Below are 19,938 nucleotides of genomic sequence, written 5' to 3'. Positions count from 1 at the left end.
CTCCCATCTCTAATCCAGAAGCTATCTCTAATTGCTTTTCTCCTAGGGAGTATCACGGGGAAAACAAGCCATGCCTACCAGTAAATGGCCAATACAAAATGAACTCAACAGCATGGAGGCTCTTTGTCTTGCAATATTAAGTAAGGTCATTTTTTATTATGTTATATTTTGCTTTTTCTTTCTACTTTACATATTTTTCCTTTCTTTCAGTCATATGTATATGAATATAATACATATTATATATTATAAAGTTATATATATATCTATATCTTACAGTTTGGGTTTTTATAGGATTCCTGAGTGTGCAAACATGTGTGTCCCTGCATTTATATTTATTTTTTGTGCTTTTACTTTGGCTGTTTTTCTAGTTTGTTTGTTTGTTTGTTTTGGTCATACTCTGATTTGTTTATTATTTATCTTATTTATTATTATTCCTTAGATACTTGTTTTCTAACAAGAGACAGAAAGGCTGTGATCAGGATGGAAGGGTAGGTAGGTAGGTACTGGGAGGAGTAGGGGGGAAGGGAAATGGTAATCAGAATATAATGTATGAAAAGAAATCTATTTCCAGTAAAAGAACATACATTCCATCATGCCTACCATATTAATGTGTGCAGTACTAAAGGACATGAAATAACATGAAAGTTTGGTGATTGAAACTTACTAGGTAAGCAGCCTATATATATATACATACCATGGACTGTTATGTGTCATAATAAATAAGTAATTAGAATTTGTAGTAGTAGTCTAATCATACGTTAAGAATTGACCACAAAGTAGTTGGAATAGATAAAATGAATTTATTCCTTTACAATTTTATGAGTCAGAAGTCTGCCCGGGTTTCACTCTGGTAATGCCCCAGCATCAGCAGGGCTGTTTCCTTGCTCACTGTGCATCCTATTTCTTTAATGACTGTCAGATAAGGTCTGTTCTTATTCTTCTACTTGTATTCCTTGGCTTGAAACCAGCAACAGCAGGTCAAGTCACTTTCATATTTATAATCTCTCATCTTCTTTTTATACATTATGGCTGAACCAGCACACACGGAGAGACTCCAATAATTAGACTGGGCCCATTAAGAGAATCTAGAATAACCTTCCCATGCCAGGTTTTATCATTTAATTGTACCTACAAACCTCTTTGCAAGGTGAAGCAACAGATTAAGAGGTTCTAGTTCATGAGCACGAACAGCTTTGGGGGAGCATTATTCTTTAAAAAATATTTCTTATTTTATTTTAAATTATCTTTAAAAATTAAAAGAATTGTTGCATGCATGTTTATTTATAGAGGGTGTGCATGCCACAGTGCATGTGTGAAGGTCAGAAGACAACTTTCCGAAGTCAGTTCTTTCCTTCCACCACGCAGAGTCCCTGAGGTGGACCTCACTTCATCAGTCTTGGCAGCAAGCACCTTTATGAGCAAGGCCATCTCACTAGTAGCTTATAGGAGAGAATTATTCTGCCGACTACAGCTGTACATCTAAAAACGTGATAATAATTAAGTACTATGTGGGTGGGGAATCTAGTTTGTTCAGATTGATATGAGGTGTATACATGTGCTTATGTCTATAAGCATGAAGAAAGGTTTACAAAGCTACATATCAAGGTACCAATAATTGATTCAACCAAAACAGTCAGGATAGAGATTCAGATACAAAACAAAAAAGACTGGTATGTTCTTGATATGTCTTATTTTAATTTTTTGTAAGAGAATGTCTTACTATTTGTAAGATAAAAAGAAATTTTAAATTTTAATGAAGGTTAAAATATTTGAACATTTATGATTTGATTTGAATATTTGATAAATTTGAAGCAAAAATATTACTATATAAAGCATACTGATCTATCAGATATAAAAGTTATATAAGATTACACCTAGATGGTAAGATTCCAGGTATCTTTTATTTTCTTGTTTTGACTTGCTAGCATTTTAAAGTTTTTTTTTTTATGAGAAGAATAAGCAATAGAGTATAGGTATAGATACATATGAAATTATACATATATTTAAAATTAAAAAGTAATAAAAAAGGCTGGGAATGGTGGCCCACACTCTTAATCTCAGCAACTGGGAGGGAGGCATAGGCAGACTAACTTCTGTGAGTTTCTGTCTAGCTTGTCTACAACATAGTTAAGTTTTGTCAGGTCAGCCAAAGCTGCACAGTGAGACCCCTCCTCCAAAGAAAGTAATAAAAAATTATTATATAGCAACTAAAAGCAGCAATGCCCCTACATAAAGAGGAAATACAAAGTACTAATTAATATAAACAAATGCTCAACTTATTTGAATATTGGGAAACTGCTAATTACAATAAGATTCTCTTTCCATTTATTAAGTTGCCAAGTGATGCTTAAGTACTCAAATCAACATTAGAAAACCAATTTCCTTGCCTGACTGAAAACATAACTCTGTCCCTTTCTGAAGCTCCTCTGAGAGAACAGTGTGAATGAGAATGTACAGCCTTTCAGACTATACAAATGTGACATTAGGTAGATGATGTCACAAAGTTCACAAGTCTGAAAAGCAGATATATGCATTAAATTCAATTAGAAAAAAAAAAACGTGCTATGAGTGGGGAAGAAGACGGGATGAACCCTGCCAGAGAACTCCTGAAAGGTTTAGGGTAGGCCGGAATATAGCAAAAGTGAAAAATGGCTGGCTGGAAGTGGGCTTAGCTTTAAACCACCAAGCTGCCCTTGACTCTCTGTCCCCAGCTAGCATTAAAGACTGGAGCTTCACCTCCAGAAGGTGGAAAAGTGACTGCTGACTGGGGAGATAGATGGCTCAGTGGGTAAAATGTTTGCCTGGTTTGATCCTTAGCACCATTGAAAAATCAAAAAGCATAAACAAGAAAACTGACAAAGAAAAGGCAATCCCCCAATAGGCACAGTGCCACATACTTGTAATTCCAGCACTGGGGAGGTGGAGATAGGTACATCACAAACTGGCCAGCCTGTTTGTCCACCCAGAGATGTGCTGTCTCAAAAATCAAGGGAAGCGGGAGGTGGGCCTGGAAGGAGATACCGGGGAGGATGGGAGGGTGAATATGATATTTTATGAATATATATTTTATGAATTTCATGATAATCACAAGAAATTCATAAAAATAGTATACTAACAATAGGTAGATGACAGCCAAGGAATGATGAGCCCAAGGTTTTCCTTCAGCTTCTACATGCATGCACACACATGAACATGCATACATGTACATATAAGGATGGCTCTACACTTGGGTGTTGGGGGTAGAAAGCTATACAGTTTAAAGGGGGAATAGGAGAAAGCTACATAGTACTGCTAATGGGCCTTTTCTTCCTTCGCAATGCTCCTCACACGGCCAGCTGGTAGGTTTTGGATCTCAAGTGTTCTGAGGAATTCCTGGTTGGAGGTGTGGCCTTTAGGAGATGAGCACAGAACACAGCACTGAAGATACACTCGTGAAGGGGGCACTGGAACATTGGTACCTTTCATTCTCTGCTTCCCAGCTATCAAGAAGTAAACAACTATAATTTTTATAGTTCTACCAAGTGTTCTCTGCATCAATATTCTGACTCACCACACACCTAGAAACAATAGAGCCTACTCACCAGACTGAAATCTCTGAAGTAAAAAGAATCCTCTCATCTGTTTGAGTTTTGTTATTAGTAATAAAATTATGACTAACAGCAGCCTAGCTCATAATAAGCACCCATCCAATTTTCCCCAGCAAGCCATACAATTTATGCTTAGAATTGACTACCCAAGAGAAAAGACCTATGGGCAGAAAGAGGTTGGAGTCCCCATGGCTTCTGCCTAACCACAGGAACCCATGAGTTCACAAGCCTTGTTGACACACATCAGAAGCTTTTAAAAGCTGTTTTCTAAGCTTTTGCTTAGAAATAATATTGACTTATTAGACATTTGTGGACAAAACAAACTTGAACTTGTTGAAAACAGAATAATATATCAGGAACGGAAGCAGCTTCAAAGCCTGCTATAAATATTTTCAGTTATGAGAAATATGACACGTATAAAAACCAAGAATGGGTGAATATTTTTTAAAGGCACATTTGAAGAATACTGGTTCTCTGGCATTAAAAATTATAGCAATAATAAAATTCAATAGAAGCACTGATAGATAAAACTCAGAAAGTTTCTTAGAAACTAGAAGGGAAAGAAGAGTAGTAAAAATAGGAGAAGAGGAGAAAAGGAAATGAAAGAGGATTCCAAGGAAGTCAGAATCTGAATTTCAACTCAGGTTGCAGGAAGAGACCATACAAAAAGAGATCGGATGGACTGCAAAAATACATTTCCATAGATTGAAGAAAGTTTCCCAGTCATAGCAGTATACTGATTACTCAGTATAAAATAGGTGCTTAAGAGGCTAGTTAATGTACAGTATCACTAATGTTTATGATAATTCACAGAAAGACAAGGTCTAAATACTTTTCATAGAGAATGAATCACAGAAAGATCAGTAATCAGACTGTACCAACTTTAAAATGGCAGCAAACATAAAACAGATTCATAAAGAGATATTGGGGCGTACAGTAGCTTTACAATAAATATTTGCTGATTAAGATAACATGGTTTTAGAAAGTATTAAATAATACCAGAAAATATTGAGAAAATAAAATTGTGTATAAGCATAATCTTTACTACTCACTACAGAGCATACAATAATTATGAAGAAAAATTAAAAAAGGGTTTAGAGATTGTCTCCAAGAGGTAGGATTGTGAATGATTTTTATGCTTTTCAATTTTTTCAGAATTGTATAATGAGAATGTATTTATGCAGTTTTAAGTGATCAAGACAGTAATAAGAGCTGGGCATGTTCATACACAAGACCTGTGTATCCTCACGGAAGAGGTAGGAGGAACAGAGCACCAAGGCCAATCTTGGTCGTACAGTGAGCCTGAGACAGATGAGACCCTGCTTCAAAAATATCACCATTATTAACAGTTAAAATAATTTAATGATAAACAAGGCACTATAAATTATTATCAGATACATAATAAATATGTATATCCTTAATATTTTTGTCTTCTCCAACCCATAGGTTTACCTTGGTCCGGAGACACTCCCATTCACATCCAGATGAGGTTTAGGAGACTCTTTATCGGCAACCAGCTCTCGAGATTTAAACATAGCTTGAGTTCTTAACCTGTAAAAATAAATTTAAGAATTACTAATCCTGAGGCACCTGAGAGGCTGAATAGTAATCCTTGGAAGCCAGGCTCCTCGAGATTGCCTATTACAAGTCAGCTGTTAAACATGAGTGCATAGGCTGGTGGTTGTCAGTGAGTGTGCACAGGCACACACACACACACACACACACACGCACTTCCTAATGACATGTTAAGTAAGCACATCAATTTATAGGACTTTAGATTTCCTTTACAGAAGTATGTGTGAAGATCAAGCTAGTTAGAACATAATTTAAAAATTCAGAATTATAAATGTTTTAGGAGCATTTTATCTCAATTCTAGAAGATGAACACTTTCACCTGTTCATTCTGTTTTGCTCCATGTGTTAGTTCCGTTTGTGTTAGTTACTTTTCCTGTTGCTGTGATCAAACATTAGACAAAAAAGCCTCACCATTTGACAATAGAGTTCATCACAGCTTGAGGCAACCTGTCACGCTGCATTTGCAGACAGGAAACAGGAAGAGATGAATGCTGGACTTCAGCTATTTCCCCTTTTTTCTATAATCTAGGATCCAAGCTCAGGGAACCATGGTCAGCGAACCTGATCAGGTAATCCCACCCAGACATGCCTGGGGGCTTACTCAAGTGCTTCTGGATCCTGTCAAATTACCAGTCAGCATTAACCATCACAATTCTCATCACTGCTACAAAGTACCCGAGTAAACAAATTAATGGAGGAAGGATTTATTTGACTCATGGCTTATGGTAGGTTGGCTCTATTTCTGTGGGCCTGAGGTAAGGCAAAAGACCACAGCAGAGGAAGGCTGCTCACCTCAGGCGAGCATGGAAGCACAGAGACAGGAAATACCTATCAAAACCACACATGTGTGAGCTATTCCTCTATAGAGGTCTGCCTTGAAGTTTTTACATGTCATAATAATGCCACAAATGATGACTTATCTAGAGTTTAACTGGAATACATCAACTCATTGATGAATTAATGGATTATTCCATTGAATCAATTACTTAATTATTCCAGTGCCCTCATGATTCAATCATTTCCCTTAAACTCCATCTCTCAGCGCTGTACTTGTGAGCAAGCTTTCAACATGCAGGCTTTTGAAGAAACACTTCAATATAAGACATTCAAGTTACCATGGGCTAAATAAAGACTCTTATAACTCTCAAGTATTATTGACCCTATAAAACATAAACTTATGAGGTAATTAACTTCTCATACTGACACTTCAAAAAGCTAGGAGATCATTGACCAACATTTTCTTATGCCACAGACATAAAAATCTAGGTGTCCTGGTTATTTTCTTTTGTCAATTTGACATAAACTAGAGTCATTTGGAAAAAGAGAACCTCTCTTGAGAAAACGACAATACCAGATTGGCCTGTGTACACTTTCTTACTGATTGATAAGGAAGGGTCCAGCTCTGTATGGGCTGTGCTACTCTGAATTGATTGGGTGTTGTAAGAAAGAAGGCTAAGAAAACCACAGGAAGAAAGAGAGAAAGCAGTTTCTCCACAGATTCCTGTCTGGCTTAATTTTTGCCCTGACCTTCCTCAGTGATAGATTCTAACATGGAAATGTAAGATGAAATAAATCCTTTCTTGCCCAACTTGCTTTTTGCTCAACATGTTTTATCACAGCAATGGAAACTCTGGCATCTACTAAGAGTAGTTAAGACCATACTCACAGGTACTGAGAAAGGAAAGCAGTTGAAAGCATCAGTACAAAAACTGTATATCTAGAGTATGTGAGTCAATCCCTGATACCAAATATGTGATATTTAATATCTATTCCCTCAGTTTTTTAGAATGTACAAGCATATTCTTTAGCTATGAAATCAAACTATGAAGTAATAAAAATACCATGACCATAGTATTTCTCACTGTCAAAAGATATTCTTTTAATTGTAATGAACTACAATAGTGACATCCAAAGAGATAGAATTTACTTATAATTATTTTGTAGCGACATGCAAGTTGTTAGGTAAATGCAGGTGTAAAACGTAGTATCAGGCAATTATGAGAAAAGAGTATGAAAAATAGTAAAAGCAGTAGTCAGAATAGTCTCTCCAGCAAGAGCAGGAAGGATGCTGCTGTTGACAGTAGCAGCAACCCTTGTGGCATGCATCTTACATATAATATTACACGGGTCCTCACACACACTCCAGGAAATAACTACTTTATTATATGTATTTACAGAGAAAAGTAGGCAAGCCCAGGAACAAAACTTGACCAAGGTGATAGGTTTGAAAGTAGTGAGAGCGGTACATTTTCTTATACCTAGTTATATTGTATGTATATTATACATGCTGGAGACGAAGACAGATATTTATAGATAGCCTAGCACTATTTTACTCTTACTCCCAAAGGAACTTATGGTAGTTCTTGACACAGCAATCAGTAGTATTTTGGATAAATCTTCTTTGATCAACTTAGAAAGGATTCACAAAGCAAGACTTCCTAAAAGTACAGAGTATGTAATCTCAAGGCAGCAGAATCAATTATTAATCAGAATTTAAGAAAGTGTTAATGCCTTCCCAAATTCATTTCTGTAAAAAAGACTCATCCCCAAACTTACAACTTTAGCTTTATGTTACTCATTTGTTTTCCAATATATTTCCCAAATATCTTAATGTCCTGTACTCAAGTAGCATTAATTTATTATTGTAATTGAAGTGAGTTATCTGACCACTTAAATTATAAATTTAGTAAAGATATAAAATAATTTATGTTCTAAGTGCATAAAACACTGAGATAGGTCAGGTTTTATTCATCTAAGTATTCCTCCCACATAGTTATGGGCAGAAATAATAAATATTTCCTAAAACAATGAAAATTGAGCTGTTATAAGTGTATATTATACAAAAATTGCTATGGTGTTCTTTTGTATATTTTCCATAACTTAAAGAGTTAACTGAAAGAAACTAGAACTAAGTAGTGTAAATTTTAGCTATGTGGCAATGAATATATAAAGTGTAGACAACTGGAAAAGGAAAGCAAACATATTTAAATCAGAGAAGGTATGGCTTGAGTAAGAGATATGAGTGGTATATGGAAAAAAATAAAGACAAAATTTCAGAAAAAAATGTTTCTTAGGAAAAAAGGGGGCAAATGAGTACAGGGATGACTGCAAATCACAGAAAGCATTGGAAACCAGGATGATGGACAACATCTAATATAGAAAGAAATATTCATCAATTTTTAAAATTCAGAAATGTGAATAAAGTGTGGTAGAATAAAGGCACTGTATTAGAAGGATTCATTCATGGCAGATATTCTTGGTTCATGACAATATTGTGCAGATTTTCAGACAACTCTTAAGTGATAAAATTGCATAAATCTAAAAAGTAGGCCAGAGAACAAGTTGACATTCAGCCTAGAAATGTGAATTGTGATGATGTTTAAGCAGATAAATCAAGGCTCTGACTTCTGGCCTGTCCCAGTAACCAGGATAGGGCAGATGATTTACATAGGAGAAAAGTTGTAGAAGGAGAGCCACCTCTAGTTGAAAATGGCTTCAGGCTGGTGTGCTGAAAGCTATAATCACATTACTTGGGAGAAGGCAAGAGAAAACACAGATTTGGGCTAGTTGTCTTGAAAGGCCTCAATGTCTTTGTCTTAAGTGACTGTTTATCTGGGTATCTTACTTGAACTTTCTAGTTTCTTGACTTGGGAGAATTTTGTTTTCTAGTCAAAGCTCTAAACAACAAGTAAAATGGTAGAACTGTAAGGGCCAAGATTCATAGAACCAAACAGACCTTTAGCAGATGCCCAAGGCACCAGAAACCAGCACAACCAGGTCTTAAGATGGGTACTACTATACTTGGGCATTGTTTTGTGGTTTGTATATAATTACTTCACGAGTCCTGCTCAACAAGATTGAAAACATGCCATGGTAAAGCACTGTGGGTTTTCTAAGCCTGCCTATAAGAACTACCTAGGGTAATACTCACCTGTGCAACAGAATTTATTAAATCACATAATTTGAGGACAGTAATTCAGAAAACAGAGTCAACTTAAAAAGAAAATTAGAATAAAGACCCCATGGTGGAGCTCAAAGTATTTTAGAAGAGTTTTCGAAAAGAGACTAATTTTTAGAGCTTAAGAAACAAAATGTGAGAAGCCCTCTTTTGAGGAGTTGGTCAGAGCTGTCTAAAAGACTTCAAAAACATACAGTCTATTCCTGTTGTCCAAATGTTTCTAATAAGAATGTATAGAGGAGGGATGGTGGTCAGGGAGGCAACAACAAGGAGACAGAAGCATCTCCTTTAGGAAATGTGCAACTCATTGTCTTTTCAAGACAGAAAGACAACATTTTTGAATTTTAAACTTATTTATATCTGACTTACAGGTAGTTTTCTTAAATAAAACAATAAAGTGTTTGCGTCTGAATGTAAAACCACACTGAATAGTATATAACATCACAATAGCAACTCAGCCTTTGAAACACAGCTCTAAGGAGATCATAATTAAGGGACCAACAATCAGGAGTGAGGGTATATCTCAGTGGCAGAACACTAGCCTAACATGCATAAGGTCCTGGGATTGAGCCCCACCACCAATAAAAAAAGTAAAAGGGAAAGTACAGAGCAAATATGATCAACACACAGCATGTGTTTTGCTAACATGTAACATACTACCATATGCTATGAAACATATACAATGAAAACTTAACACAGTTACCTGAGAAAAAGTAACTTTTTAAATAGGAAGAAAAGGATAAATGTGGGTCTAGTTACTAGAACTAGTTATAAGGCAAGGTATGTTAGGATTTAGTAAGAATTAAATTTAAACTTAAATTTAAATTTAAATGGTTCTTATGAATTGTTTTATGTGATAGCACAAAGATATGAATGTAGGATGATGACAACTAAACCCACAAACGATTTACCTTCATCTTTAACTCTCTATAGTGACATCAAATAGAAAAGCATATGGGGTTTGAAGTCTAACAAAAGTTACCACTGCAACTTGGGAGATAGTTCTATGGGTAAAGAACTGACTGCACAACCATGAGGACTTGGGTTCAAATCCCCAGATAGGTATGATTACATTTCCTTCTAACCCTAGCTTTGAGGGTGGATAGACAGGTGGATCCAGGAGCTCAGTGAACAGCCAGCCTAGTTGAAATGGTGAGTTTCTGATTTAGTAAAGACTCTCTTATAGAAGTAAGGTAGAGAATGACAGATAAAGACACTTGACATTCTTGTCTGGCCTCCACATTCATGCTTATAGGCACAAGTACCCATGCACATACATGCATGCATATCTTCTGCAGAGGATAGGAATTTACATGTAATAATAAATGACCTGTACTCTAGCAAGTCAAGGTGCTGAAGAATCTCTATGAACTGTGTCTGTAAAGACTACCTTTTGAAATTGTATTTGTGAACCTCCAGTCAGTCCTGAAAGAACAGGTAGGACTCACCAATTGTAATCTAGTCGGGATTGGTGCAGCTGCTGCTGTTTAAGGAGAAGCTTTGTCTCTTGTTGGGCCAGGAGATGCTGAAGGCGTTCCTTTTCAATTTCCAGTTCCATTTTCTGAAGCATCAGCTGTTGCCTTCGATCTTCTGAGAGTTGTTTTTCAATGTCAGTTTCTCTGGGTTGCAGTATCATTCGATCATGCATTTGAGATGCCCAGGGAATCCTACAATGACTGCATGATTCTGGATGTGTCTTACAACATTGAGGGGCCATGTTTGTAGGGTGATAGTTCTCATGAACGTAAGCTTCACTTTCAGAGCATTTATGACCACAGTGCTGACTAGATGGAGTAGGTGGAAGGTTTGGGTATTCCTTTATCTTCAACTCTGCTTTCTCTATTGGGGCTGCATTTATTAGTCTTCTCCCCGGAGATTCATAAGTACACGTTCTGGTTTTTGTTGACATCCTCTCTAAATCTTCTTTGGGATGATGAAGCGTTATTGGCCTCAAGGAATTATTCCTTAATTCTGTAATGGATTCTGATGCTGAGACCTGGTTTGCTGACTTAGGCCTAGCCTTGGTCTGACCGTAGTTTTGTGGTCTGGCTACACTCAGAAAGGAACCATCCAGGTCCATCAATGAACACTGGGGAGTGTTTTTCTTCTTGGTTATCTAAGAGAAAACACATAAAAAACAACTTCTGGTTTTGGGTTTTCAGAAATCAAATATATTATATTCACTAAAATAAAACTCTTTTATTTCCTTTTCTTAAATATTATAGTATCCACACCGTCAATGTTTATAAAGCAACATCCATTTTCAAACAATCTATCTTTCAGCAAAGCTATAGGGGGATAAGAAATATCCTCCATTTTGAGTATGCAAATCTTGATGATTTTAGGAGTACAAATTCTGAAGGTTACATAAAACCAACTTTAAGATGCAAATATATAAAATATTAATATCTAAAAATGTCTATTTTTGAATATTGAGCCAAAAAATCCATGCAGTCATCTTAAATATTCTTTGACTGGTCATTACACAGAACAAGATTTGATGTAAAGCACTTCACATTATTCTGCATAGCTGCTGATAGATTAGTTTTTATAAATAACTTCAGAAAACACAGATAAAACCAACTACTTCCAAATACATAATTCTAATAAAAAGCAGTTGTTTAAATATAAAATATTTAATTTCAGCTGCAAACAAGTGATTTTCAGTTAAACTATTCAAGTGGTGATAGTCTAGTAGAACTCAGGCAGAAAGGAAGCAGTTGTAAATTTGAGCTGCAAGGTCAAGAAGTAAGCTTTTCCAACACTGTGGCTGTGAACCTGTTCTATGGGGAGAGTGAAACTTTGTCTGCGTCAATTATTCTTAAACCTGAGGCGGATATGATTTACATGAAGGGCTTGCTAAGCATGAGAGGCTGGTTTCAACCACAGAGTTTCCAACTCTGCCTGTAAGTGTCAGCTCACTTACATCTCTAGGAGGTTTTCAGGTTATGGAGATGTTCATGTGGGATCATGCTTTGAAAACTGCTGGTCTAGATATGGAATCTGACTGTTGGCTTTGGCCTTAGAAGGCTGAGTTTGCATTATCTCAGCTCTGAACATGTTTGATTTACCATAAGCAAGCAGGTTTTTCTCTCAGTGCCTTTCAGAAACCTGCTGTATCTAAATTCTAGGCTTCCCAAGTTGAAATATTTTAGTTTCATGAGAGTGTTGAGTATACTACAGATGGGCAGCTTGTTTATAGTGTTGGATAGTTGGGATTAACAAACATTAGGAAAGTAAGTTAATGCAGAAGAATATTTTAATTAATTAAGCTTAATTAATTAAATAAATTGATTGATTAACTTAACATTTCAACAATTTTGCCCTCCCAGTACTTCCCAGTCCTCCCATGGATATCAACTAGCCCTGGCATATCAAGTTGTAGTAGGACTAGGTGCACCCTCTCCTATTGAGGCTAGATGAGGCAGCCCAGTAGGAAGAAAGGATCCCAAAGGCAGGTAACAGACTCAGAGACAAACCCTGCTCCCACTGTTAGGAGTCCCACTTGAAGACCAAGCTGTACAACTGTAACATATGTGCAGAGGGCCTAGGTCAGCTCCATGTAGGCTCCATGGTCAGTGGTTCAGTCTCTGGGAGCCTCTATGAGTTCAGGTTCATTGATTCTGTAGGTTTTCTTGTGGTGTCCTTGACCCCTTTGACTTCTACAATTCTTCTTCCCTCTTCTGAAGGACTCTGCCTAATGTTTGGCTGTGAGTCTCTACATCTGTTTCCACCAGTTGCTGGGTGAAACCTCTCTGATGATGATCATGCTAGGATCCTGTGAAGGCTAAAATGCACAAATCATCTACCTCTGGAGAAACCACATTGCTTAACACAGACTTCACTGAAAGATGAACACTAAGTGCCAAGGAAACACTAAGCAGATGTAAATGAGAATGACATTTGAAACATTCTTTATAGCTTCCACTCACACCTTCCTCTTCCTTCTGGCTTTCATTTAAAGGCCATTTACATTAACTCTTTTACTTTGTTGCCATTTCTGATCTGTATTCAAGAAAGCCACATGAGAATAAAAATCTTAATCTTTCTCCCTGCCCCTTCCTTGTCCTGAGTTATTCTATTTTGTCTAGAGCAGCTACTTTGTCCCCAGTTACTCCATACTGGATACAAATACTTAAGACAGAATGAACTGGCATCTTGTTCATAAATAATCACCATCTGTCTAGCACCAGAAAGCATAGACTGATAAATGAATTATTCATGATTATTAAAAATACCACCTTTAAGCTTACTGGACACACAAAACTAATGAATGATGCTACCACAAATCTGAATGTAGGACAACCACACCATGGTACATCAACTTGGCATTTGGTCGTGAGCCAAATTAGTGTATCTGTCATGGCTCCTGTTTAGGAGATTGTGACCCTGTCACTAACACCACCAGCTTCAAAGTTGTCCAGATTCCTCAACCAGTGTGTTTGAGATGTGCTCTAAGCACAGTACCAAAAATGGCTCTGACTGGTGCCAACTCTCCATCTACTTTTTGCATTACCCATTAGTTCCTATAGACTCATTTCTTTTTCTTTTTTTTTTAATTTATTTTAATTTTTTACACTCCATATTCCATTCCCTGCCACCCCAACTTCTGATTGCTTCACATCCCACACCTCCTCCCTCAACCCACCCCGTCTCCACATGAATGCCCCCACCCTCCACCCCATCTGACCTCTAAACTCCCTGGGGCCTTCACTCCCTTAAGGGTTAGGTGGTCATCTCTGAATGAACACAGTCCCAGAAGTCCTCTTCTGTATGTGTGTTGGGCGGCCTCAAATCAGCTGGTGTATGCTGTTTGTTTGGTGGTCCAGTGTTTGAGAGATCTTGTGGGTCCAGATTAACTGAGACTGCTTGTCCTCCTACAGGATTGCCCTTCTCCTCAGCTTCTTTCAGCCTTTCCTAATTCAAGAACAGGGGTCAGCTGCTTCTGTCCATTGGTTGGGTGCAAATATCTGCATGTGACTGTTTCAGCTGCTTGTTGGATCTTTCGGAGGGCAATCATGATAGATCCCTTTTGTGAGCACTCCATAGCCTCAGTAATAGTGTCAGGCCTTGGGACCTCCCCTTGAGCTGGATCTCACTTTGGGCCTGTCACTGGAACTTCTTTTCCTCAGGCTCCTCTCAATTTTCATCCCTGTAATTCTTTCAAACAGGAACAATTATGGGCCAGAGATGTGACTGTAGGATGGCAACCCCATCCCTCATTTGATGTCCTGTCTTCCTGCTGGAGGTGGGCTCTGTAAGTTCCTGCTCCCTACTATCAGGCCTTTCATCTAAGGTCCCTCCCTTTGAGTCCTGGGAGTCTCTCTCCCAGGTCTCTGGTGCATTCTGGGAGGCACCCCCCCAACCTTCTATTTCTTGAGGTTTCCTGTTTATATTCTTTCTGCTGGCCCTCAGGGCTTTAGTTCTTTTTCCCTCACCCAATACCAGATCAGGTTCCCCTCTTCTTCCCACTGCCCCTCCATCCACTTTCCCTCCCAGGTCCCTCCCTCCCTCCCCACTTGTGATTGCTTTCTTCTCTCCCCCAAGTGGGATTGAGGCATCATCACTTGGGCACTTCAGCTTATTGAGCCTTTTGAATTCTGTGGACTGTATCGTGGGTATTCTATATTGGTTCTGTTCTGTTCTTTTCTTTTTTCTTTCTCTCTTTCTTTTTCTTCCTTCCTTCTTCCCTCCCTCCCTCTCTTTCTCTCTTTCTTTCTCTTTCACTTCCTTTTCTTTCCTTTCTCTTTCTTCCTTTCTCTTTCTTCCTTCCTTCCTTGCTTCCTTGCTTCCTTCCTTCCTTCCTCCCTCCCTCCCTCCCTCCCTCTCCCTCCTCCCTTCTCTCTTTTAAGCTCCTAGTGACTGTTTATTTCCTTGGTTTGTGGTTTCCCCTCCACCTTCAAAGTGCATCACTCTAGCTTCTGCTTTGAACATCATAGTGTCTTGTCCTCTGACTTCTTTCTTACAATTACAAAGACCATTTGGAATATAGGTACACCTATCCAGGTAACCAAAGGTCATTTCCTTATTGCACAATACCTAGTTTGAACATATGCAAAGTCCTTTGTTCATTAAATCAATATAGGCATATAAATTAATACAGGTTGCAGGATTTAGGGTATAGGTAGGTAGGTAGGTAGGTAGGTGGGTGTATGTGTGTGTGTTGAATATACACATCTTATTTTTTATTTTATTTTTAATTTAATTTTATTTGTAATTCATTTTTTACACTCTATATTCCATTCCCTGCCCTTTCCCTCCCACCCTCCAACTGCTCCACATCCCACACCTCCACCCCACAACACCCTGTCTACACATGGATGCCCCCACCCTCTACTCCATCTGACCTCTAAACTCCCTGGGGCCTCCAGTCTCTTGAGGGTTAGGTGCATCATCTCTGAATGAACACAGCCCAGAAGTCCTCTTCTGTATGTGTGTTGGGGGGGGCCTCATATCAGTTGGTGTATGCTGTCTGTTTTGTGGTCCAGTGTTTGAAAGATCTCATGGGTCCAGATTAATTGAGACTGCTGGTCCTCCTATAGGATCACCCTTCTCCTCAAATTCTTTCAGCCTTCCCTAATTCAAGAACAGAGGTCAGCTGCTTCTGTCCATTGGTTGGGTGCAAATATCTGCACCTCTTTCAGCTTCTTGTTTGGTCTTTTGAAGGGCAGTCATGATAGATTCCTTTTTGTGTGTGCTCCAAACAAGTGAAAGATCTGTATGACAATAGCTTGAAGTCTCTCAAGAAGGAAATTGAAGAAGATCTCAGAAAATGGAGAGATCTCCCATGCTCATGGATTGGAAGAATTAACATAGTAAAAATGGCCATCCTACCAAAGGCAATGTATAGATTCAATGCAATCCCCATCAAAATCCCAACACAATTCTTCAAAGACATGGAAGGAGCAATTCTCAAATTCATCTGGAAAGGCAAAAAACCCAGAATAGCGAAAACAATTTTTAACAATAAGAGAACAGCTGGGGGAATCATGATCCCTGACCTCAAGCTTTACTACAGAGCAATAGTGATTAAAAACTGCATTTTGGTACAGAGACAGACATTTTGATCTACTGAATAGAATTGAAGACCCACAAATAGAACCATACACTTATTGTCACTTGATTTTTGACAAAGGTGCTAAAACATCCAATGGAAAATAGAAAGCATCTTCAATAAATGGTACTGGTCTAACTGGATGTCTGTATGTAGAAGAATGAAAATAGACCCATATTTGTCACCTTATACAAAGCTCAAGTCCAAGTGGATCAAGGACCTCAACATATAACAAGATACACTGAATCTAAAAGAAGAGAAAGTAGGAAAGAGCCTTGAACTCATTGGCAGAGGGGGAAATTTCCTAAATAGAACTCCAAAGGATCACGCTCTAAGGTCAAGAATTGATAAATGGGACCTTGTGAAATTGGAAAGCTTCTGTAAGGCAAAGGACATAGTCAATAAGACAAATCGGCAACCTACAGATTGGGGAAAAAAATCTTCACTAACCCCATATCTGATAGAGGGCTAATATCCAAAATATATAAAGAACTCAAGAAGTTAATCACCAAAAACCCAAACAACCCAATCAAAAAATGGGGAATAGAACTAAATCGAGAATTCACAACTGAGGAATCTCGAATGGCTGAGAAGCACCTAAAGAAATGTTCAAAATCCTTAGTGATCAGAGAGATGCAAATCAAAACAACCCTGAGATTCCACCTTACACCAGTAAGAATGACTAAGATCAAAACATTATTAGGTGACAACACATGTTGGAGAGGGTGTGGAAAAAGAGGATCACTCCTCCATTACTGGTGGGATTGCAAACTCATACACATCTTTTTAAATGAACTAACTCACAAACAGTTTAGATAGCTTGTCTAGAGAGAATGAAAGAATGTTGATATCTCTGTCAGCAAAATAAATATCTCCTCAATTTACAAGAGTAGACAATGATGGATATTTAATAACTTCTGATAGAAAGGGATATGTACATATCTGTGAATGGGACATTTGGGTGTACACATACTACATTCTCAATAAGTATTCTTTGAGTGTATCATGTTATTGGAAAAATTCATATTGACTTATGGGCTAGAAATGGAAGGAAATTAGAATCTCAGCACTTGATGAGAAAAGCAGAATCACAAGGTCAAAGCCAGTGTGGGCTCCGTAGCAAGCTCTAGACCAACCTGGCTTACATAGACTGTCTCAAAAAAGAAAAAAAAAGGGGGTGGGGTGGGGTGGAATCTGAGATTAGACTCAATCATGTCTTACCAAGAGAAAGCAAGAAAATAAATAGAAAGCAAACTTCTCAAAATGTTCTAAATATAAAATTCAGCTGCTTTATTAGTGGAACTGAAGATAGCTAATGCCTCTGGGACCCATGCAAGTAACAATAGGCTTGAATAAAGCATATGCATTTTCTTTCTACAGTTGTTTATATGTAATATTAACTAATACAAATTCACTGAACAAAGGCTTAAACCAACAAAGCATTCTCAATTATTTCTGAGGCACATGAGTGTTAAAAACATGCATTGCAAATTGTGTTTAATGTCAGTATGTGCATGCATACATGTGTGCCCAAGCTCATGGCTACCATGATGCTCACAAAGAGGTCAGAGGACAATTGTGGGGGTTGGGTCTTTCCTTCAAACATGTGGGTCCTGAGAACCAAATTGAAGTTGTCAAGAGTGGTAGCCAGAACATTTACCAAGTGAATCATTTCTTTAGCCTGCATATGGGTTTAAAATGAAACTTTCAATAAGTAATACAAACTTAGAAAATGATATTTTAAAATAGAGGCAAAATTTGTAATAAACTGCATGACTTAAGTGTACAGCTTAATGAAATTTCACATTTGTTCTCGCTATAACCATATTAGAATATTAAAATATTCTTAATTCATCTGTTTAACAAAACAAAAAATTAGCTGTATTTGGTCTGCTACTGTCAACTAAATTTGGTGATTATGTCTTCGCATAAGGAAATTCTAATGGTGTTAAGGGTGGAGGTCAAGCATAGAACATTTAAATTGCATGTGGAAGGCCCTAGGATGAATCTCCAGTACTGCCAGAAAAAACAAACAAACAAACAAACAAACAAAACTCTTAAACCCCAACAAAAGAAGTAAACAATGCATATGAGTGTAGTGAAAAGACTATAGTCCCAGCACTCACACTCATGAAGTGAAGGAGTCTTGAATTCAAGTCAGCCTAACCTACGAAGCAAGCCTCTGTTGCAACAATAAACAAAATTAACAAACAAACAAACATTTCAACCAATCAAATCACCTAAACCAAGTGCCTTGTGGTGCTCTCCATATGCTTTCTGTGATAATAAATGGAATGAGACACTTAACAACAAGTTAGGATGACAGGAAAGCACGATAGCTAAGCTACATCATGCCAGAAAAATGAGTTGCATTGAAAAACTAGGGGTGTTATCTCCATGGGGTCCTGGGAGGCTCCTGCTTTCCTGATATCTGGGACTTTCTGGTTGCTACTCCCAGTTCCCCATCCTCCATTGCTACACACCTCTGTTCAATTTCCTGACCCTCTGTACATTTCCTCTACTTCCTCCCATACCTGATTCTGCCCCTCTTTTTCACTTTCCCTTCTCTCTTCCTTCTAAGTCCCTCCCACCTTCTACTTCCCTTGATTATATTGTTTCTCCTTCTAAGTTAGTAGTGAAACATCCACTCTTTGGTCTTCCTTCCTATTGAGTTTCAAGTGGTCTGTGAGTTGGATCTTGGGTATTCCACGCTCTTTGCCTAATATCCACTTATCAGTGAGTACATACCACAGGTGTTCTTTTGTGACTGAGATACCTCACTCAGGATATTTTCTAGATCCATCCATTTGACTGTGATTTTTTGTGATGTCATTATTTTAGTAGTACTTCGTTGTGTAAATGTACCACATTTTCTGAATCCATTCCTCTGTTGAGGGGCATCTGGGTTGTTTCCAGCTTCTGGCTATTATAAATATGGCTGCTATGTACAGAGTGGAACATGTGTCTTTATTAGATGTTGGAGCATCTTCTGGGTATGTACCCATAAGGTGTATAGCTGGATCCTCAGGTAGTAAAGCACAGGGACCATAATGAATCAAAAGAGAAATGACTGAAGGAGTTGAAGGGGACTTATATGGCATCAGTGAGATGGGAGGCCGTTGGTTCTGTGAAGGCTTGATGCCCCAGTGTAGAGGAATGTCAGGGAGGTGAGGAGGGAGTGGGTGGGTGGGTAGGTAGTGGAGCACCCTTGCAGAAGTAGGGTAAGGGGGTATGGGATAGGGGGTTTGCAGAGGGGAAATAGGGAAAGGGGATAATATTTGAAATGTAAACAAATAAAATATCCAAGTTTAAAAAATTAGGAGTGATTTCCAGTGATAAAAATAGTTGAGTTTATCATGGGGTACTTAATATTTTTTTCTATACAATGAAAGCCAACATCACTGGCCATGAGGGTGACATCTTCCTGTAAAATTCTTGGCATAGCATACCATGTGATTCAGAGCAGAGAAAAAAAAAAAATACTGGCACGTCTGGTTTACAACAGAGCTCGAAAATGATGTTCTTTCTCTTCCGGCCTGAACAGCANCGGGGTAGCTAGAGCTCAGGGTCGGCTGACACCCTCCAGCTACCCACGACCCCCTCCACAGGATTTTGAGACTTCCGGTGAGTGGAACACAGAGTCTGCTCCAATCTTTAAACAGTGACAAGGATAACAACTAACCCCAGAGATTACCAGATGGCGAAAGGTAAACGTAATAATCTTACTAACAGAAACCAAGACCACTCACCATCATCAGAACCCA

At 38.1% G+C, this 19,938-nt stretch overlaps 1 protein-coding gene across 4 annotated transcripts in view; it reads right to left on the bottom strand.

Moving 5' to 3' along the window:
• Window positions 1-19,938, bottom strand: part of Kiaa1328 (KIAA1328 ortholog) — a 283,276-nt gene that overhangs the window by 109,592 nt on the left and 153,746 nt on the right. For all 4 annotated transcript variants that reach the window (XM_021151131.2, XM_029472090.1, XM_029472091.1 and 1 more), the window contains 2 exons: window positions 10,569-11,236; window positions 5,040-5,138 (listed from right to left, as the gene is read on the bottom strand). In XM_021151131.2, coding sequence (XP_021006790.2) covers window positions 5,040-5,138; window positions 10,569-11,236 — 767 coding nt within the window. The remainder of the gene's footprint in view (window positions 1-5,039; window positions 5,139-10,568; window positions 11,237-19,938) is intronic.

Source organism: Mus caroli, chromosome 18, assembly GCF_900094665.2.
Source record: "Mus caroli chromosome 18, CAROLI_EIJ_v1.1, whole genome shotgun sequence".
Lineage (NCBI taxonomy): Eukaryota > Metazoa > Chordata > Mammalia > Rodentia > Muridae > Mus > Mus caroli.
This window is presented reverse-complemented; position numbering and strand designations above follow the sequence as displayed.